Source organism: Tursiops truncatus, chromosome 3 (assembly GCF_011762595.2).
Source record: "Tursiops truncatus isolate mTurTru1 chromosome 3, mTurTru1.mat.Y, whole genome shotgun sequence".
NCBI lineage: Eukaryota > Metazoa > Chordata > Mammalia > Artiodactyla > Delphinidae > Tursiops > Tursiops truncatus.
The window spans coordinates 50,766,079-50,788,889 of record NC_047036.1 but is presented as its reverse complement, the minus strand read 5'-3'; the positions used below and the strand labels follow the sequence as shown (position 1 = coordinate 50,788,889).

General features: G+C 35.3%; 1 protein-coding gene and 1 long non-coding RNA gene across 3 annotated transcripts in view; one reads left to right on the top strand and one right to left on the bottom strand.

Moving 5' to 3' along the window:
* LOC141278282 (uncharacterized) overlaps positions 1 to 22,811 on the top strand; it is a 247,517-nt gene that overhangs the window by 193,110 nt on the left and 31,596 nt on the right. The window contains exons 4-5 of the long non-coding RNA XR_012330705.1: positions 8,998 to 9,143; positions 13,965 to 14,028. This is a non-coding gene — a long non-coding RNA (uncharacterized lncRNA). The remainder of the gene's footprint in view (positions 1 to 8,997; positions 9,144 to 13,964; positions 14,029 to 22,811) is intronic.
* The window catches only part of RNF180 (ring finger protein 180), a 278,091-nt gene continuing 270,870 nt past the window's right edge, over positions 15,591 to 22,811 (bottom strand). For both annotated transcript variants that reach the window (XM_033852898.2, XM_033852899.2), the window contains one exon: positions 15,591 to 16,652. In XM_033852898.2, coding sequence (XP_033708789.1) covers positions 16,453 to 16,652 — 200 coding nt within the window. In that variant the 3' untranslated portion in view covers positions 15,591 to 16,452. The remainder of the gene's footprint in view (positions 16,653 to 22,811) is intronic.

Sequence of the window (22,811 nt, the reverse complement as noted above, 5' to 3'; positions counted from 1 at the left end):
GTTTTATTAATCATGTGTTAGAGGGATATTGAAAAAATAGTAACCAACAGCAATAAATTCATTGTAAGCAAAGGAAAACTCATGAGAAAATGTTTATCTCTTCTAATTGTGAGAGATTGAATAAGACAGAAAATGCGTGTTAAGAATAAAGTTGAAAGCTGTAGCTTACCTCTACTTATTATACTGTGATTAAAATTTAGTTTTGTATGACATTCAATTTAGTAGTCTTGCTTGCAACCCATTCTTTCCTCTGCCCAAGGTGTCTTTATATGTATGATATATCTTACAATTTGAGCTTCTTATACCTTGGTTACCTTAGAGTAATCTTCTTACACCTTGGTTTCAGTACTCTGGAGGAGTTCTGCCTGCCTCTATAATAAGGTGCTCCCCTGGAAACCTCCAAAGTGAAATTCACATTTGCTATATAGCACGTATTTTAAGTCAGATCATCCCAATTAGTGGTCTATGTATTTGGTAAAAGTATTTCTAGCCATTTGTTCATGTTGATAGGTAACCAGAAGCTAGATATTACTTACCTTGAATAGGGATTACATAGATACCCAAAATTTTTAACAGAAAAAATTTAACAAAATGTATACACACACACAGACACACACATATCCCTAAACACACATATATGAATAGTCTACACTACCACTGTATTCTTTTAGAAACTGAATATGGAAACTGAGATAATAGAAGTCTCAGAGTAGTTTGAAGTTGTAGGAGAAACAAATTCTTGAAGTTCTCTTTGGGTAGAGGAGAAAGGGATAAAACTTTAAAAAAAATTTCTTGAATACATAGGTCGTTTAGTAAGTTATTCTCAGCTGTGGAAAACCCTCAACATGTACACAAAGCTCGCTTGGAAAAAGTTATGACTACGTTTTCCTGTACTTTAAGTTCCCATAAGCATCAGGCATTCATGGTTTCAGAAGATTTTAAGTGAACTAAAAACCAGGTAATCATTTTCTAATTAATGCGGAGAGTGGTAGCTTAGGCAGTCAGAGCAGTTTACTAAGAGACAGTGAAAAGATTTTTGATGGAGTGGGTCATTTTTTTAATGATACTACAATTATTATATTTTAATGTGAAGTGGGAAGATAGAAACAAATAGCACATCAAGAAAATAAAGAGTAATTCATTTAATTCTTACATTGTCCTCACCGAAAAGAGCTTTGTCTCCTGAAAAAAGGAAGTCAGAATAATTTATCTAATTGTCTGTCTGTCTGTCCATGTGGTCTATCTACCCATCTGGTCTGTGCATGTGGTATATCTATAAAGGCAAGATCTAGAAGGGAAGGAAACAAAAGGTAAGGAATGAAATCTCTCTAAGTAGATATGCAAAAACATATGGAATGTTTAAGGGTGAATGGAAATCAGGGACATTACTTCAGATAGAACCAAGAAGAATTTTGATTTTTTGGAAGTAGATATAATAAAATGAAAATAAAAACAATAAGTGAGGAAGTGAAGAGGGAAAGGGTGGGATTTAGTTTTCTTTTTTTCTTTTCTCACATGCCAGTGTGAGATGTACTGGTACTGGAGATTTTGTATACTGGTGACAACCAAGTACATTTATTGGTTTTATGTTACTAAACATAATTGAAACACCAATATAAATCACCTATTCTAAACTCAGGTCTTGGGAGTTGGGCTGAACTAAAACCAGAAATATGCTTTGAAGTGAGGTTAGATATGAGCAGAGGTCTTTAATTTTGGGCTCTTGCTGAAAATACAGGAGAACCCATGATACTAGTCTTGCTTATGCAGAGGACGTGCCATTATAGCACTGTGGCTTTACGATGGCGCTAGAGATAGATCAGAAGGGAAAAGATGAGAATGTGAACGTATGTGAACACAACACTTTCCGAAGCAGACCTTAGTGTCGGGCGTTGCCAGAGTTGGTGAAGAAAATGGAATACACTTGTTTTTTGTCCATCACCTGTTTTCCTTATTCTTCCCACTTCCCATTAGAAATGTCGAAGTAGAAGCTGTGAGTTTTACAGCTGGCCTAATCAGGACTTTATTTCTATCACTGCTTATTGCAGGGCGACCAGACATCTACTTTGTGGCTCTCAGTTGAGTGAGAGGGGAAGCTGTGTATTCTCTGGGGTTTGGGCCTTGTACTGATATTGACCAAGCTTCTCAGTCTCTCTCTCTCTTTTTAAATTTTATTGGAGTACAGTTGGTTTACAATGTTGTGTTAGTTTCAGTTGTACAGCAAAGTGATTCAGCTATACATATACATATATTTATTCTTTTTCAGATTCTTTACCCATAGAGCTTTTTACAGAATACTGAGTTCCCTGTGACATACAGTAGGTCCTTGTTGGTTATCTATTTTACATATAGTAGTGTGTGTATGTTAATCCCAAGCTCCTAATTTATCCCTCCTTCCCGTGTTTCCCCTTTGGTAACCATAAGTTTGTTTTCGAAATCTGTGAGTCTGTTTCTGTTTCATAAATAAGTTCATTTGTATAATTTTTTAAAATTAGATTCCACATAGGAGTGATATTGTATGATATTTGTCTTTCTCTGTCTGACTTCACTTAGTATGATAATCACTAGGTCCATCCAGGTTACTGCAAATGACATTACTTTGTTCCTTTTTATGGCTGAGTAATATTCCATCATATATAGGTACCACATTCTTTATTCATTCCTCTATTGATGGACATTTAGGTTGCTTCCATGTCTTGACTATTGTAAATAGTGCTGCAATGAACACTGGGGTGCATGTATCTTTTCAAATTATGGTTTTCTCCGGATATATGCCCAGTAGTGGGATTGCTGGATCATATGGTAGTTCTATCTTTAGTTTTTTAGCTCAGTCTCTCATTGTACTAATCTGCTTTTTAAAAATACTGGTAACTAATAATAATAGTTACAGTTTATTGACTTTTATGCCAAGATTGTGTAAAGTGTTTTTGCAGACATTACATACTTTATTTCAGTTGGTCCTTCTAATAATTATATAAGGTAGGTGACATTATCTTCATTCCATAGATGAGAAACCTGAAAGTTGGGGAACTTGTCTAAGACCACACTGTTAGTAAGTGGCAGTGGGGATTTCTACTCAAGCCTGTCTCCATAGCCAGTGTACTTAAGCACTGTTCTACACTGCTCAACAGGAAAAGGTAGGAGTCTGTGCAAACATTTTTAATGTTTATTAATTTGGGGGCTTATGAGCATTCAGGGTCTGTCTTTTGACAGTTAAAGATTTGTTACAATAAGAGTTTTTTTTTAATCCTTGAATTATTTCCAACACCAGATCCTCATTTTCTTAAAACATTATGATCTATATTCTCATTCTCATTTTCAGCATCTTTTTTCACATACTCTTGGCATTCCTGCCTTTCATATGATATATTCTATGCCTAAAATCCTTTCATGGTGAGGTCTTTCCTTTCTTAAAGAGTTTTAAAAATCCAATTTCTTCTTTCAAAAATTTTTTTCTGAAAAAAAAAAGAAAAAGCAATTTCTCCTGTCTCACAATATTCTAAAACTACAATTTAATTTTGCACCTGTTTCTGTAATGATATTTTTATTAACAGTTTCATGAAGATGCAAAGGTTTTAATTTTTGCTTTTTTTCAATGTTTGTACTTTTTTCCATCTTTCCTCATTTGTAAAGGGGAGAAAGCAGAATTTCAGGGCTCTTAAAATATTCATACTGCTTTTTCTAATGCCATTTGTAAATGTATACTTGCTAAATATTTTTAAGGATCTTAGTGATGTTAATCATAAAGAGCTAGATACTCAATATTTTAGATTGTGTATTCTTCAAGAAGTTAAGCCAAATGATACATTCCCCAATAAAAGATGTGTATGTCTGTTTGTGTAGCATAGACTTGATCCTCATATGTGACTTATGGTTAGTAGTGATAAATGCTTGTATGCCTTTTGAAGAAATCTGTGAGCCTCCCATGTGCAGCCCAAGGGCAAGAACACTGAATGGAGGGATGGTAGGAGAGAGGATGTTAGGCACACCCTTGGCTTCCAGCACCCTCCAGCCCTGCCCTTAGACCCTGCTTTCCTTGCTGTGGTGCTCTGTGCTCTGCGGCCAAGTCCTCCTTTCCATAGCCACATGGGCTGGGCATGTCTTAGGCCCTAAATAGGAGATTTTAAAATGTTATTTTTCTTTTTTCCCCCACACAGTTTGCCTGATGATTCAATGAAGGGAAGCATTTCTACCTTTTTAGTTTAGCATAATAAAATGTGCTTACTTAAAATTTAATACTTTACCTTACCTATTATTAATGTATATTTTACAGAATTATCCAAGAATATCTTTTTAAATTTCAGATTTCCTCAAGTTACTGGAATAGAGTTTGGATTTGACCCAGATACACAGCCAGGACATCAAATCATAAAAGATACTGTAAAACATTAAAGGACAATACTTACAGAGAAAAAAATTTTATCTTCTTGCTGTTAAGGAGTACATTCCAAATGTGAGATTATGTACCTGCCCACACTCACACATACAATTTTATTTTGATTTCAGACCCTTGGTGGTTTAAATAAAGTTTTCCACTGTATATTTATAATTCATGACTTAGATTTATTTTATTTTTTTGTATGCAGGTATAGTTTCATTGTTAATATATTTCATATTAACAGATTTTATAATATAGAATATCTGAAATTCATGCTTGTTAACACTGTTCTCTCAATTATTGGCAAACATAGCCAGAGATGGCTAAACAACTACAAAAAAAAATTCCATGGTGTACTGCTGAACTTTACATTTAGTGATAAACACTTTTTTTTTTTTTGCGGTACGCGGGCCTCTCACTGTTGTGGCCTCTCCTGTTGCGGAGAACAGGCTCCAGACGCGCAGGCTCAGCGGCCATGGCTCACGGGCCCAGCCGCTCCGCGGCATGTGGGATCCTCCCAGACTGAAGCACGAACCCGCGTCCCCTGCATTGGCAGGCAGACTCCCAACCACTGCGCCACCAGGGAAGACCTTAAATAATTTTTTGATAAATTCTAGACATTGGATAAATTTCTTATGCTTGGGGAAATATAATAATAAAAGATGACTGAGCACTATTTGCCAAGGCATAAGGCTAGGCTTGAGGGAAATATAAATAATTATAAGAAAGAGATAAGCAAAAATTCAAAGATAGAAAGCATGAAGTAAGTTCTAAAGAAGTATATATTGTTCACATTCTTCTACTTCACAATCTTTTTTTTTAATGGTTACATTACTTTTATTGTCATAAACTGATTATTTAATCTTATCTTTCTTCACATTGCTTAACTTTTTTTTAAACATCTTTATTGAAGTATAATTGCTTTACAATGTTGTGTTAGTTTCTGCTTATAACAAAGTGAATCAGCTATATGTATACATATATCCCCAACTTCACAATCTTATTTCAACTACCTTTTCAGGTTTACTTTTCTCTCTTATTTCTATTCTATGTGAACCATTCTAATTAGTCAAATTGGCTTAATAAGTGTCCTGTAAAACATCTCATCCTTTCCTACTTAAAAGGCATTGTACCTTGGCATATAGACCTCATTTTATTTTGGTTTAGAAGTTTTATCCATTTAAAAAAACATCACTTAACAATAATTCAAACAAAGATTGGACCAAATTTGGGATTATCTTGTGTTTTAACCAGTCTTACTGTATGTATAGCCTTTGAAGAAGAATCAGATAAACCATCAGCAGTAATTGCAGTACCTGGCATAGTAGTATGACTTTGCCATATTTCTCAGGACATGAAAGAACATTTGCAACAACTTAGAACTGCAAGAAAACAAGGCTTAAGAAGTTTTCTCACCATTAGAGATAATGCATGTGAAAAATTTTGATTTTGATGGTAACGCTGTATAGGTAATGTGCTTTATTCAGAGTCAAAATGAATCTCACAAATTAACATACAATTTTAGCATTATTAAGCATAGTAACATAATTTTGATTGTTTTGTGTTGTTCTAGATTTCTAATTCTAGGGATATTGCTCTAAAAGTTCTTTTCATTTGACTCTTCTGAAGCATGTACCCTTCTGACTTTTCAGTGTGTTATGCAGAAAATAATACAAGTATGTTTGTGAACATGTTGCTTGTGATTTAAGTATATACATTACATAATGTTTCCTTTTCCTTCCATTGTTGCTTTAAAACCACTTAATTTTCACTCTCTGCTATGACTCTGACTCGATTCAGAATAAGAAAAAATAGATAAATGTATATAACACTGATCATTACTGTTTATTGTTCTAGCAATTTTGATGATGAAGTTGTAAGGTATAGCAATGGGATATTAAATATTATCTTTTTATAAGTCCTGAGTTTTTCATGTTAATGAAATAGACCATGTAGACTTTATATGACATTTGCTTACCTGTTACAATTTCAATTAAGTTTTTTTTTACTAGAAAGAAATGAGATGGAATATTGCAGAATTTATCAATAAACTATGATAAACATTTATTCTGAAATAGTTTAAAATCAGACTGGGCCAAATTTATAAAGGGTTTATAATTGGTTAGTTGACAAAATAATTATCTGCCTAAACATACCTCACCTTTGATAGTTTTAAGTTTATAATTTTTGAAAATAAAATGCACCTTCTGCCTTTTCTCAGCCACAGGATGTACATATCATAACTAGAGCAAAGAGCCATTCTTTCCTAGGGAGGTCATGTGTGCCTTTCCCTAATTTGTAGAAGGAAAAAGACACACCCAATTAATATGTAGGTTAGAAGTAGTGAACTGTGTACAATAACATAGTTAATATAAGTGGAAAGAAGAACTCAGGTGGTGTAATTTTCTCTTAATTTCTCTCTACTTTTAGCTGTTAGTCATAGGAAAAGTGGATGTACTGATACACACGTATACTGATTATCTCTGAGTCCATAATAGGAAGCAGACAGGAGTAGAAAATTTTGCTTGTAACAGATGTAGCTTTCATTTGAATAATGAGATACCAAGTAGATTTCTGAAATTTTTTAAATTAGAAGGAATGTATATAGATTCCTAGGTAATAAGAAATTTATTCTGAATTCCTCAGGATATGTGACTGACATTTAGTGAAGTTCAGATCATGGTCAAAACTTGAATTGAGCATCATTTGTAGAGCAAATGAATATTTATTGAGCATGTACTATTTTTGTTTGTTGAATGCATGAATGAATGAGGAGACCTTATTAACTATGTGTTACTGTTGCATTTTACTGTGTGAAGATGTACTATTTTATATGAAAGTTTTAGTAGAGGGAAATGCAGTCCAGGAGGTTAAAACCAAAGGGAGCTAATTCACAGAGAAAAGCTGAAATAAAAACGTCAGCAAGGATAAAGAGAAAAGACAGTATGTAATGAAAAGTGGAATATTACTTGGGTACATTCTAACTTATTATTTTCTTTAATAATTTATTGATATTAACTCTGAACAAATACATTATATGTTATAGACAAAATTTTACTTGGGAAAGATGGCACATGTAAAATGGTTTTCCAAATTGAGTTAATAAAATAGTAATTTCACAGTTAAAGTCATTTGCCTAGAAAGGTACCAGGTATAATGCTTTAAAAAGTATCTGTTATTTTAAAAGCATATTAATTTAGACAGAACTGAGTAAGAATTTATAACTTTCTTTGGAAACCCTGTATAATGCAGATATATAGTATAAAATTATGAGACTTAGAAATATTTAAGAGAACATTTTAAGTAAGCAGCTCACGCCATTTATATATTGACATGTTTATAAATCTTTAGTCTTTAAAGCAGAACGCTACTCTAGGTGAGGTCTCTTCTAGTTTTCTCTTAATTATCTTGATGAGGTTGATAGTAATTTCTACTTTTTATAGCCTTGCAATTTATCACTCTACTTACTTGAAGTTTTCTGTGTTTCACTTTTTTTTTCCCCCAGCAACCTACTTATGCATCACTTTCTATTAGCCCTCAATTCAGCATCCAACTTCATTTTATTTTCCTAACATATGTCCATTGGGGATAGGCTTCCTATTGGGAGCAGGGATGTGCTGGTGAAAGCGTCTATTTTTGGTTACTATTTTTTAATTAGATTGTCAGTTTTGTGTTGAAGTGAAGAGAGATCTGTATTAATTAATTCATTCAGATGTATTGAAAAAGATTTAATGACCCAAAATTAGGTAGAAATAGGAAGTGATATAGATGATTAAGTTTTCAAACTTTACCACATAATAGATTTAACCTAGAGATCTTTTAAGGATCCCTATTCTTATGCCAGCTAAATTAGAGTATTGGGGGTAGGACCTAGGTATCAGTATTTTTAAGAATTCCCCAAGTGATTCCATTATGCAGCCAAATTTGAATACCAGTGACATATATCTGTGGTTGGATTTTTAAAAATATGTGACAAATACTTTATGAGGCCCACAAAGCTTCAATATTTACTATACAGCCCTTTGCAGAAAAAGTCTATTGACCCATGATACAGATTACTGTTTCATCAGACTAGAAGCATTGGTATCACATGAAGCCTTGTTAGAAATGCAGAATTCCAGGCCCTATCCCAGACCTGCATTTTAACAAGATCTCTAGGTGGTTCACATGGACATTAAAGTGTCAGAAGCACTGATACGTATCATGTTGAGGATAATATTATTTATTAAGTATTAAGCTCCTTGATACTTTTCTGACAGAGGTAATCAAGAGTGGCTACACAGTTTATTCATTTTTCAGTTTGATAATCCTTTTACCAAGGGTTATTTTTATATCTCTTAACCCCCACAGAGATCTCCTAGAGTGACAGATTCATAATTGTTCTATTAGAATCAGATTCCCCTTTCCTTGAATCTGGACTGGCCTTAGTGACATTCTTGATCAACAGAAAGCAGCAGAAATATCATTCCAAGACTGCTGAGGCTGGTGATGAACACCCGCTCTGGGAGTCCTGAGCTACCATGGATGTCTGACCACCCTGAGACTGCCTTGTTAGGCCACATGTGGGTGCTCCATTTGACCATTTCTGCTGAGCCTAAGTTTTAAACCATCTCTCCTAGGACACCAGCCATATGAGTGGAGCTGTCTTGGACCCTCCAGACCAGTCTACTGCCTGCTGAATATCACCAGTTGACCTCTGTTGATGCCATGTGGAACAGAAGAATCATCCAGCTGAGTGCTGTCTGAATCCCTGATGCACAAAAATGTGAGATATAATAAAATGATTGTTTTCTTAAACCATTAAATTTAGGGTAGGTTGTTATTCAGCAATAGATAACCAGACCACCTACGTAGAACATTTTAAAACTTTATTAAATAATTTAATAATTAAAATTAATTTAAATAATTTAAAATAATTTAAAAATTATTAAAAGTTATACTGTAAACTTTTGAGTTTATCCTTATTTTAAGATTGATCATTTTGTATAAATAATCCAGAGATAAAATATAGAGAGGGCAGTTAATTGAGCATACCATGTGTGATGGCTTTGTGGTATGTCAACTTGGCTAGGCTAAACTACATTCCCCAGAATTCCCTTTCCAAGATGGTTCTGGATAAGTAGGTTACAAGAGTTATCCTTTCACAAGAGTTGGAGGAGGGAAGGAAAGCATGAGCTAGTTTGTACCATATACACACCTTCTCTTAATTATTTAATAAAACACTAATGTAGCTTCTCCCGTGAAGAGATTTTTTTCAGACATAGTTAAAGTCCCTAATCAGTCATTGGGGAAATTATCCTGGGTGGGCCTGACAATCAGTTGAAAGGTCTTAAAAGAGGGTTGAGACATTCCCTGGAGAATGAAAGTCTACTTGTGGACAGTAGCTTTGGCCACTGTCTTTTGGATCCCAGCCTTTTTGTGTTCTTCCATTTCTAACTGTCTGCCCTATAGACTCTGGATTTGCTTAACCAGCTCCCCAAACTGTGTAATCCATTTCGGTTCCTTGTTTTTTTTTTTTTTTGCGGTACACGGGACTCTCACCATTGTGGCCTCTGCTGTTGCGGAGCAAGGCTCCAGACGCGCAGGCTCAGTGGCCATGGCCCACGGGCCCAGCCGCTCCGCGGCACGCGGGATCCTCCCGGACCAGGGCACGAACCCGTGTCCCCTGCATCGGCAGGCGGACTCTCAACCACTGCGCCACCAGGGAAGCCCCTAATCTGATAAGTTTTAAAGGCACTAAGGAGCCTGTTTCCAGTGGTGAAAGGACACTGCTAGTTCATGGCATGATGTGGCAAAAGGGTTGCACAAATTATCACCTTTGGATACCTGCAATTGAGTACCTATAGAAGGTGAGGCTCAGGGTGCCTAAGTATGAGCTCCTCTAGAACATTTCTGTCAAAATAAGGGGTATAGTGGAGTTGGTTGGTTACTCCTAATTGCCCAGGAGAAAGTGGCCAATGAAAAAGATGAACCCAGGGATTTAAATTCCTTGCTCAAGTTCTGCATCAATGACCTGAAAGCTTCTATATCTGCCCTCAAAGAAACCATATTCTGTAGGTGTACAGCTGTAGCTGTAGGGTTTCTGAAAACCAAAGCAAGAGTCTCCTCCTGCAAGTGGCTAAACTACAATTCAAATTGAATTCCCAACGACCCCTGTTAAAGTTTGGGCCCTAATTGGGAAGGAATGGGTTCCTACAAATAGGAGGGGAATATATGGGTAATGATAAAGATGGGGAATCTGAACCTCCTAAATAAAACTGAACCATCTTTGCCAGTAGAAGCATCCCTTCCACTTCTGCCTGAGGAAGTGTGATAATTCATTTTGTGTGTTAACTTGACTGGGCCATATGCTTTCCAGGTAGTTGATCAAACATTAAATGTTTCTGTGAGGGTGTTTTTTTGGATGAGGTTAACATTTTAAATGGTAGATTGAGTAAAGCAGACTGCCCTCCGTAATGTAGGTGGGCCTCATCCAGTCAGGTGATGGCCTGAATAAAATAAAAGACTGACCATTCCCCGAGTATTCTCCTGTCTGACAGCCTCCAAACTGGGATATTACCGCTTTGTGGTTCTATAGCATCCTTCTGGCCTTCAGACTCCTACTGGGATATTGGCTGTTTCTCGTTCTACAGCAGCTTCTGGAATTTGGACTTGAGCTGGGAGGAACAATGGCTCTGCAGACTTAGGATTTTCCAGCCTCCAATATCAGATGAGCCAATTCCTTATAATAAAGCTTTAAATAGATATCCTATTGGTTCTGTTTCTCAAGAATACTTTGCCTAATATAGGAAGATGGCCCCTCTTTACCTGAAGAAGCTGGAATGGGTCTCTACTGAGTTACTTGCCTGCAAGGCGCTCCTGACCCTCCTCAGGACCTAATTTCCAACATTCCTTTTTGTTTCTAGATCTATAACTAGACAAGTTGCAGAAGTTCTCAAAAGATGAGGTACTAGTTGCGATTCATGAAGAGGTGTGATACACACCAAAAACAACTGAATGATTTTTCATTTCATACAGACAGAAATCTAGAGGGTGTGTGTAAGAATGGATATTAAGGCTGTGTGATCAAGGTGGGAGGATCATAAAGTTGAATCATGCTGTATTTATTGATACAGGCTCACTAACCAGAGGTTCTGGATTCACTGTTTCAGCTGAAGCAGTTAGGAAGGGCTATAACAAGTTGGTTGGTTGGTCAATTGGCTGGACCCAAAAGGTGGCCTACATTAAATGAAGTTGAAATGCCATGTTATACTGTAGATGAAGGTATCCGAAGGCTTAAGGAGATTGCAATGTTAGAGTATATCTATCCTGTAAGACCTGCTCTCCAACCCTGGAAAGACACAACTTTCGCAACAGCTGTGAAAAATAAATTTTGGGGGGAGCCACAGCATCCTTGAAAAGTTCTCTTCTCTTTAGGTCAAAGCTCTCTTCTCTTTAGGTCAAAAATTACAGAGAAAAAAAAAAAAAAAAAAAAAAAAAAAAAAAAATTACAGAGGAAACTCTGCCACTGAACTAGGATTGCTAAATGCAGTGGAGATAATGGGATCCTGAGATGTCAGAGGCTAAATGGTGGCATTTAATTGCTAAAAACAAGGTGTGATGGTTACCATTATAAACAGTGGAGTCAAACTGGTAACCAGACTAGTTTGACTTGCAGAGACTTGGGGGTTGGCTGGTTATCAAGAGGTCCCTAGAATAGGAAAAGATGGCCAGCCTTTTAAATTCTTACTTGATCTGTATAAGCAGAGTATTTCTAGCTTACTGAACAGATGTCTGAATTGAATTAAGAAAACAGAGTCAATTTCTTCTATAAATTCTAGATTTGAGCCAGTTAACAGACTCAGACCCTCAGACACTTTTACACTGCCAAAAACATATACTGTTAATCCTTCTATGTCTTCCCCCAAAAGGACCTTTACCAGAAAAGTAATTCTGAGTAATGTACTTTAGCCTAGCCAAGCTGACATCCCACAAAGCCATCACAGTCCCTTGTCAAGTTGGAACTCATATATATCTTAAACCATCTCCTTAAACCATACTGCCTAACATGACACAGTTATCCTACATACAACTGAGGATACAAAGACCTTGGGTGATGTTTCTCTTCTCCTTTGTAATTTAAGTACTAAGATTAATGATCACAATACATCTTGTGATATTGATATAAAGGTAGCTATTTTTAAGATGCTTTAGATGATAGGATAAAACTGGAAGAAAAAATATTTGGTTAATACTTATACAAACATACTCATATCACAGTCCGTTAATCACTATAGACATGTATCTCACAGGAAAAATGAATGACCTAGTACACTGCTTGAAATTCTGCCCATGGGGAGGATTTCCCTTCACCATCATCCTTCAGGGATGTCCAAAGGAAAGCTATAGAGTATCAGAAGTCCACTTTTGAGTGGTAGCTGAAAATCACACAGAGCTCTTTGTAAATCAGGCCTAACAGTTCTGTTCCTTGGTCAACTGGTCTTAGGTGTGAAGACATAGGTATGGGCTGAGAGAGTGAAGGTGATGTAGCAAAATAGAGTCCGTGGACATTTGGGCTACTTCCTCAAGCAACTTACTTGTGCCTTCAGGGCCTCCTCAAGCCTAATCTCATAAACACCACTTCCATTTGATAACAGACTGCTGCTGCGCACACCCAACATTATGGCTTGGTGGATCAGACAGCACCAAGTTCATGATGGGTAAATCAGGTATCATGGTAACTTAGTGGGTCCTGGCCAAATGTTCAGTCTCTACTAGGCCTCATAGCGGGCAAGCTGTTTCTCAAAAGAATAGTTATCCACAGAGGATGGTGTGGCTTTGCTCTAAAATCATAAGGGTCTCTAGGAGATGGGTCAAAAAGGATCTTGCTGTGATTTATGCCATAGAGTGTTCTGCCTATGTTTTCCTCTAAGAGTTTTACAGTGTCTGGACTTACATTTAGGTTTTTAATCCATTTTGAGGGTCCGTGCTGTGATTTACCTATTAAGGCTTGCTAAAGGCTTCAAACAGCAATCCCATCTACCTCTGACAATTCAAGGACCATTGGATGTGTAGGATCATATGGCCCAAGTGACCCGGCAATTTGTATGGCAGACAGGACCTGTTGAAGGGCCTTCTCTTGTTCTGGTCCCACTCAATACAGGCAGCTTTTTGAGTCATTTGGTAAATGGGTCAGAGTAGCACACCCAAACAAGGCATATGTTACCTCCAAAATTCAAAGAGGAACTGTAAACATCATTCTTCTCTTTTAGTGGTAGGAGGGTCAGATACAACACCTTATCTACCTTGGAAGGGATATCTTAACATGGTATAGACCAATGGATTCCTAGAAATTTCACTGAGAAGGGATACCTCTGAATTTTTGTAAGAGAAGTCCCTAAATTAGGAATTGGACTTCTTAAGAAGGTGTCGTGGAAAGGATATAGCTTCAAGAACTAGGCCTATCCGGGTTTGACTCCTGGCTGTATCACTTGGTAGCTGTGTGACTTGAAAATGCTCCTCCAGACTACGATTTCTTTTTCTTTTCCTTTTCCTTTCCTTTTCCCTTCCCTTCCTTTCCTTCCTTTTCTTTCTTTTCTTTTTTTAGGTAAGAAATGGATTTATTTAGAGAGAAACACACTCCACAGACAGAGGGTGGGCCATCTCAGAAGGTGAGAGCGCCCAGACTACAATTTCTTTTTTAAAGGGTATTCTATTTATTTAAGGGTATTATATTTATTTGTATTTAGTTTGTAGATACAGATCTATAAACTGATATGTATTACTGACCTAATAAATATATTTTGGGAATCCTCTTTGTTTCTCTGAGAAATCGTATTAATAATACTATTTACTTCATGTATAATTATAATCAATTTTTAGGTAATTTAGGAATGAATGAAGGCATATTTGCTAGAGCTTATAAGCCAGGAGTTGCTTGGGAAATAGCTGCAATTTATTTTACAGTTCTTAAAATATGGCTCCCCCATATGTTTTGTTCATTTTTCCTGACATGTACTTTAAGAAGGCAATATTTTCCCTTATACCATATCATCTTTACTTTGAGTAATAAATTAGTGATTATAAATATCCATTTTTATTTCTGTAAGGTAATACTGAGCTTTGCCAACAATGCTGCTTCACCAAGATAACAGTTATGTCATTAGACTGCAAGCATAATATATATATTTTTTATTATAATGAGCAAAAGTTGATCTCTGTGTTTCTAAAATGTATTTAGTTTTCTGCTTTCTGGATTTGATGATGTCTAATGTACACTATTTTCTTTCACAGATATAATTTTAAACACAATAAGGGCAATGTTAGAATAAAAAGCTGTATCATTCTTCCATATTTATTAGAACATCAAATACTGTCAATTAAATGTTTTTATTCAAATATAGTCAGTAATTATGACAAATTTGGACCTTTCATAGACTGAACTGTTCAAGCCTGATCAATCTCAATTTGTTTGGATGGTGGTAGTATTTTTAGCGCCATGAGAGGTTTACCTACCTTATGTTAAAATATGCTTATTGCATTATCAGATATATGACATCACAGCACAGGAATGTTGAATTAGTAGTTCATAATAAAGACGCAGACATAGAGAATGGACTTGAGGACACGGGGAGGGGGAAGGGTAAGCTGGGATGAAGTGAGAGAGTGGCACGGACATATATACACTACCAAATGTAAAACAGATAGCTAATGGGAAGCAGCCCCATAGCACAGGGAGAGCAGCTCAGTGCTTTATGACCACCTAGAGGGGTGGGATAGGGCGGGTGGGAGGGAGATGCAAGAGGGAGGAGATATGGAGATATATGTATACATATAGCTGATTGATTCACTTTTGTTATACAGCAGCAACTAACACAACATTGTAAAGCAATTATACTCCAAAAAGATGTTAAAAAAAAAAACCCAAAAAAACAAAACAAAAAACTTTTTGTTCTAGGTTACACAAAGACCACCTAAGTGACTGAAATAAATAAGCTTACTTCTCTCTGCTTTAGGTTTCTCACTTTTAACATTGGAATACCTACCCAAATTCTTTCTTGTACTGGGATCATTCAGATCTTTTTAAAAAAAAAAAATCAATAAGGGAAAACTAATTCCAGGGATTACTGTAATAATAAATAAAAATAAATATCAGGTTTTCTTTCTATAAACCCAAAAGCCTATTTCTAACAATTCTTTTTTCCAGACATTAAATTAGTTAATGACAATGAAAAAATTTAAAAGCCACTCTTTATTGCACATTTACAATATATTTGACAATGTCCAAGTTAAAAGAATCACTAAATTAACTACATTTTGGACATGCATTGTTCTTTTAGGCTACTGAGTGTCTGTCAGTAAATTTTTAATTTCCTCAGGTGAATAATCCTGCAATTGGAAAAGTGTTAATATATTTTTCTAAGTATCTACTGGTGGGAATTAATCTCAGCTTTGTTTTTTTTTTTTTTGCTTTTTTGTGTTTAATATTCTGTTCTTGTAATAGTTTAAAATGTTGCACTAACGCTATTATTAGGCCTCTAAAAAAAAGGATAGTCAGCTGTCTTGGTAACAGAAAGGGACATAAGGACATACATAGAGATAATTGGAAACCAAAACTGAATATACCCTGCTAGATTAGTTCCCAGAGGATATGGTTTATCTTTAATGTATATAACTTGCCTGAGGGTAAGTGATGATTGACTAAATATATTATCATTAATGATAATATCTACTCAGATTATCATTTAATTTTACATTTTTTACTATTTTTAAGTGGAGGGAAAACCTCAGTCTTTAAAATCAAGATAAATGTAAAAGTGACATTGTAAAATTAGAGCCACAAATCCCAAACCAAGAAGAACTATGAAATTAACAGTGTGTTGTTGCTAAGTGCTAGACAGATTAGCTCTTGAATAAAGTTGAGTTTGTTACATGAAAAACATTCATAAATAAGTCCATTCTCAGATTTTCTATAAACACCAACAATTTATATAATGAAAAATTATAAAAACTTCAAAGCACATTTAAAAAAATGTTTAAGTAATTGTTATCTACATCATTTGTAATTGTTCAACCATAGTAAGGTATGAAAATTCCTAAAATGGAAAGAAAAAATAGCAAAGAAAGCAGAAAACAATGAATCCAATGACCCAGTTCACTGAATAAATATAGATGATCACCATATCCATGTCAAACCACCATCCACGGCTATCATCCTCAAAGTGCAAATAATCCATCCTATGTGCACCATGTGGAAACTGCCTTCTTGTAACTGGAGCTGCACGTCTGTGGAAACCTAGAAGATACATGAACATATTATTTAAAGCTCATTAAATTCAGTTTAAGTTCTCAGAAAGGAAGCTGCGTTATGAACAGAAGTATCACGACCAGAGCATATCTTGATTTCATTGAGTGATATATTGTATTCCTGACAGTTTTTTTTTTATTTTAATGATAAGCAACTATCAGAAGTCTTTTTTTTTTTTTTTTCAGTTAAGGGTTTTAAGGGGGGACAGTAAAATTAGCAAAGAGCATGGAATATGGAGTCAGGAAACGATCCTTTTTTTAAAAACTGGAGTATAGTTGATTTACAATATTAGTTTCAAGTATATAACATAACAATATTTTTATAGATTATACTCCATTTAAAGTTATTATAAAATATTGGCTATATTTCCTGTGCTATACAATATATCCTTGTAGCTTGTTTATTTTAATACATAGTAGTTTGTACCTCTTAATCCCCTACCTCTTCTTACCCCTCCTCCCTTGCCTCTCCCCACTGGGAACCTCTAGTTTGTTCTCTATATCTGTGAGTTTGTTTCTGTTATGATATATTCATTCACTTTATTTTTTAGATTCCACATATAAATGATAATATACAGTATTTGTATTTCTCTGTCTCACTCATTTCACTAAGCATAATATCCTCCAGGTCCATCCATGTTGTTGCAAGTGGCAAAATTTCATGCTTTTATTTATGGCTGAGGAATACTGCATTCTGTGTGTGTGTGTGTGTGTGTGTGTATGTATCACATCTTTATCCATTCATCTGTTGATGGACGCTTACATTGATTCCATATCCTGGCTATTGTAAACAATGTTGCTATGAACATTGGGGTGCATATATCTTTTTGAATTACTGTTTTTGTTTTCTTTGGATATATACTCAGGAATGGAATTGCTGGACCATATGGTAGTTCTATTTTTAGTTTTTTGAGGAACCTTCATACTGTTTTCCATTGTGGCTGCACCAATTTACGTTGCTACCAACAATGTACTAGGGTACCCTTTTCTCCAAATTTGTTATTTGTGGTGTTTTTGATGGTAGCCATTCTACAGGTGTAAGGTGATACTCATTTGCATTTCTCTGATGATTAGTGATGTTGGGCATCTTTTCCTGTTCCTGTTGGTCATCTATAGGTATTCTTTGGAAAAATGACTGTTCAGGTCATTTGCCCATTTTTTAATTTTTTTTTTTTTTTTTTTTTTTTTTTTTTTTTTTTTGTGGTACACGGGTCTCTCACCATTGTGGCCTCTCCTGTTGCGTAGCACAGGCTCCGGATGTGCAGGCTCAGTGGCCATGGCTCACGGGCCCAGCCGCTCCACGGCATGTGGGATCTTCCCGGACCGGGGCACAAACCCGCGTCCCCTGTATCGGCAGGCGGACTCTCAACCACTGCGCCTCCAGGGAAGCCCTTAATTCGTTTTTTTTTTGATACTGAGTTGTATAAGTTCTTTATGTATTTTGGATATGAACTCCTTATTGGTCATATCATTTGCAAATATTTTAGGAGACTATTTTTGATCTGTCATTTACTTGGGGCAAGGTGATTTACCTCCTTGGGTCTCATATTTCTCATCTATATCATCTGATGACTTAATTCAAAAATTTGTGAGGCTCATTTTTTGATATTGAGCCACATGAGCTGTTGGTAAGTTTTGGAGATCAATCCCTTGTCAGTTGCATGATTTGCAAATATTTTCTCTCATTCTGTGGGTTGTCTTTTCATTTTGTTTATGGTTTCCTTTGATGGGCAAAAGCTTTTGAGTTTAATTAGGTCCCACTTGTTTATTTTTGTTGATTTCCATTACTCTAGGAGATGGATAGAAAAAGACATTGCTGCGATTTATGTCAGTGTTCTGCCTATGTTTTCCTCTAAGAGTTTCATAGTATCTGGTCTTACATTTAGGTCTTAAAATCAAAATGGATTAATTTTGTGTATGGTGTTAAAGAATGTTCTAATTTCATTTTTTTTTTACATGTAGCTGTCCAGTTTTCCCAGCACCATTTATTGAAGAGACTGTCTTTTCTCCATTGTATGGTCTTGCCTCCTTTGTCGTAGATTAATTGACCACAGGTGTGTGGGTTTATTTTTGGGATTTCTATCCTGTTCCATTGATCTATATTTCTATTTTTGTGCCAGTACCATACTGGTTTTTTGTTTTTAAAATTTATTTATTTTCTATTTTTATTATTTTTGGCTGCATTGGGTCTTCGTTGCTGTGCACAGGCTTTCTCTGGTTGCAGCAAGTGGGGGCTACTCTTCGTTGCAGTGTGCGGGCTTCTCATTGTAGTGCCGTCTCTTGTTGCGGAGCTTGGGCTCTAGGCACGTGGGCTTCAGTAATTGTGACACGCGGGCTCAGTAGTTGTGGCATGCGAGCTCTAGAGTGCAGGCTCATTAGTTGTGGCGCATGGGCTTAGTTGCTCCATGGCATGTAGGATCTTCCCGGGCCAGGGCTTGAACCCATGTCCCCTGCATTGGCAGGTGGATTCTTAACCACTGCACCACCAGGGAAGCCCCTACCATACTCTTTTGCTGACTGTAACTTTGTAGTGTAGTCTGAAGTCAGAGAGCCTGATTCCTCCAGCTCTGTTCTTCTTTCTCAAGATTGCTTTGGCTATTCGAGGTCTTTTGTGTTTCCATACAAATTTTAAGAACAACCTAATCAAAAAATGGGCAGAAGACCTAAATAGACATTTCTCCAAAGAAGACATACAGATGGCCAAGAGGCACATGATCAAGAGGTACAAGATGTTCAACATCGCTAATTAGTAGAGAAATTCAAGTCAAAACTACAGTGAGATATCACCTCATAAAAGTCAGAATGGCCATCATCAAAAAGTCTACAAGCAATAAATGTTGGAGAGGGTGTGGAGAAAAGGGAACCCTATGCACTGTTGGTGGGAATGAATTGGTAGAGACACTGTGGAGAACAGTATGGAGGTTCCTTAAGAAAGTAAAAATAGAGCTACCATATATCTTGCAATCCCACTTCTGGGCATATATCTAGAGAAAAACATGGTTCAAAAGGATACATTCAGCCCAATGTTCATTGGAGCACTAATTACCATAGACAAGGCATGGAATAAACCTAAATGTCCATTTACAGGTGACTGGATAAAGAACATGTAGTACATATATACAATGGAATATTACTCAGCCATTAAAGAAAATGAAATATTGCCATTTGCAGCAACATGGGCTGACTTGGAGATTATCATACTAAGTGAAGTAAGTCAGACATAGAAAGACAAATATCATATGATATTGTTTACATGCTGAATCTAAAAAAAAATGATACAAATGAACTTATTTACAAAACAGAAACAAAGTCACAGACTTAGAGAAGGAACTTATGGTTACCATGGGGGAAGGTAGGGGGGAGGGATAGATTGGGAGTTTGGGATTGACATGTACACACTGCTATATTTAAAACAGATAACCAACAAGGACCTGCTGTATAGCACAGGCAACTCTGCTCAATATCTGTAATAACCTAAATGGGAAAAGAATTAGAAAAAGAATACATACATGTATATGTATAACTGAATCACTTTACTGTACACCTGAAAGTAACACAACATTTTAATCAACTCTACTCCAATATAAAATTAAAAAATAGCAAATGAAAAAAAATTGTGAGGTTCAAATGTAAATTATTTTCCCATGAGAGCATTTTCTAAATTAAAACTTCACGTTTTATTTTTACAACCCTCACAATTAATGTTTGTTAATTCTGATCACCAACTTAACCTTCTATCTTATACCTTGAGAATTTCACTAAGTCATTTGTGCAAAATTCTATAGGAAAAATGTCTTATGTTTTAACATCGAATAAACTGGACAGACAAAATGATACTCCTTTGAAGAAATTGAGCTTTAATTCTTATGTTTCCAAGCATGGACCTACTTAAGGAGATTATATAAAAAGTAAATACTGAAAGTAAGCAATAGTCCATTTATGACTAAATGAATATGACATTTCTGAGAAATATTACATCTCATTGTGAAATGCTGTTCTTTTTATTTTGTGATACTTATATGCTAATTATTTACAGTTTGGTATACTCAGTGGCAACCTGTTTTTGTTGGCTGACCAACACTGAATTTTGTTTTTAGAGACCTTCAAAATTATATATTTTTTAAGATGAATAACGTGATTATTAACCTTTGCTTTGTAGTTATCTACTGCCTACTAATGTATTTCTGTGCTTATTAGTGTTGGTGAGTGGGGACAATACAATTAACTGAGCAGAAAAGATATATTCTAGTACTTGCTAGTAACTCTGGTGGTAAAGGCTCCGTGAGGCTCAAGCTTGAAGCAGATTCTGGTTCATCTATTTTAATAACTCGTTATGTAACAATAACGAAAGTAATGTTAAATATTATGCTCTAGATCAGGCTGCTTATTTTGACAGAAAGGCTGCATTCACCTGAGTATTAGTATGGTTAAAGTAAAATTTCTTTGATCAAGAATAATCCTAAATTATTGTTTACATATGTTTTATTTTCTATTTTAAAATAGAAAATGTATATCTTTAAGGTGTAAAGCAGGATGATTTGATATATAATATAGTGAAATGATTACTATAGTCAAGCTAATTAATATATCCATCTCCTCACATAATTATCTTTTTTGTTGTTGTGACAGTACCTGCTGTCTACTTTATTAGCAAATGTCCAGTGTCTTTTATCAGATTTATGGTTCGTATATATTTTCTCAAAATCCATAGGTTGCCTTTTGATTTTATTTGTTTCCTTTGCCATGCTGAAGCGTTTTAGTTTGATGTAGTCCACTTGTTTATTTTTCCTTTTATTGCCTGAGCTTTTGTGGTCACATCCAAAACAAAACAAAACAAAACACCCAAACAAATTGCCAAGGCCATTGTCAAGGAGCTTATCCTGTATGTTTTCTTGTAAAGTTTTATGGTTTCAAATCTTACACTTAACTCTTTAATCTATTTTGAGTAGATTTTCGTGTATGGTGTAACACAGAGGTCCAGTTTCACTCTTTTGCATACAGCAATCCAGTTTTCCCAGTACCATTTATTGAAGAGAGTATCCTTTCCCCATTGTGTATTCCTGGCACCCTTATTGAAAAGTAGTTGATTGTGTATATGTGGGTTTACTTCTGGGCTTTCCATGGTGTTCCACTGGTTTATGAGTCTGTTTTTATGCCAATACCACACCATTCTGATTACTATAGCTTTGCAATATAATTTGAAATCAGGAAGTGATACCTCCCACTCTGTTCTTTCTCAAGGTTGCTCTATTTGGAATCATTTGTGGTTCCATACCAATTTTAGAATTGTTTTTTCTGTTTCTGTGAAAACTGCTGTTGGTATTTTGATAGGAATTGTGTTGAATCTTTATTTTGCTTTGAGTAGTACAGACATCTTAACAATATTCGTTTTTAAATTTTATTTTTTTATTGAACTATAGTTGCCATACATTTATATAATTATAAGTTACAGGTGTACAATGTAGTGATTTACAGTTTTTAAAGTTTATACTCCATTTATAGTTGTTAAAAGATATTGGCCATATTCTCCAAGTTGTACAATATATCCTTGTACCTTATTTTATACCTAATAGTTTGTACCTCCTACTTCCCTACCCCTACATTAATTCTTTTAATCAATGAACATGGAATAGCTTTTCATTTAGTTGTGTCATCTTCAATTTCTTTCATTGATATTTTATAGTTTTCAGTGTTTATTTGTAAATTACATTTACTTATGTAGGTTAAAAACATGAAATTAAGAAGGATGAGATAAATGTTAAGTGATATTTTAGAATAAATTTTATAGACATATTTCAAGTAGGTTTTTAATAATTTCTAATGTTTTTGGCTGACTTTCTATCATATTTTATTTTTTAAAATAATTTTTATAGCTTACAAAAAGCTTATACTAGAATGGTGTGTCAGCTCTTCTATTTTTTTGTTTGCCTTATCAGTATTATCATCAATCTGATTTCTTTATAGGATTCTGTTTAAGTTTCTGTGCACCTTGTGCTGGTAGTTTAGCTAAAACTAGATAATATCTAAAATCCATTTAACTGGTCATATTAAACTTCAAAACATTGCAACACCTGCAAAACTAACCAACTAATGAAGTCAGCTGTTCATATTGTCAAACTTACAGTTTTCCTCGGCTAACATTACATAC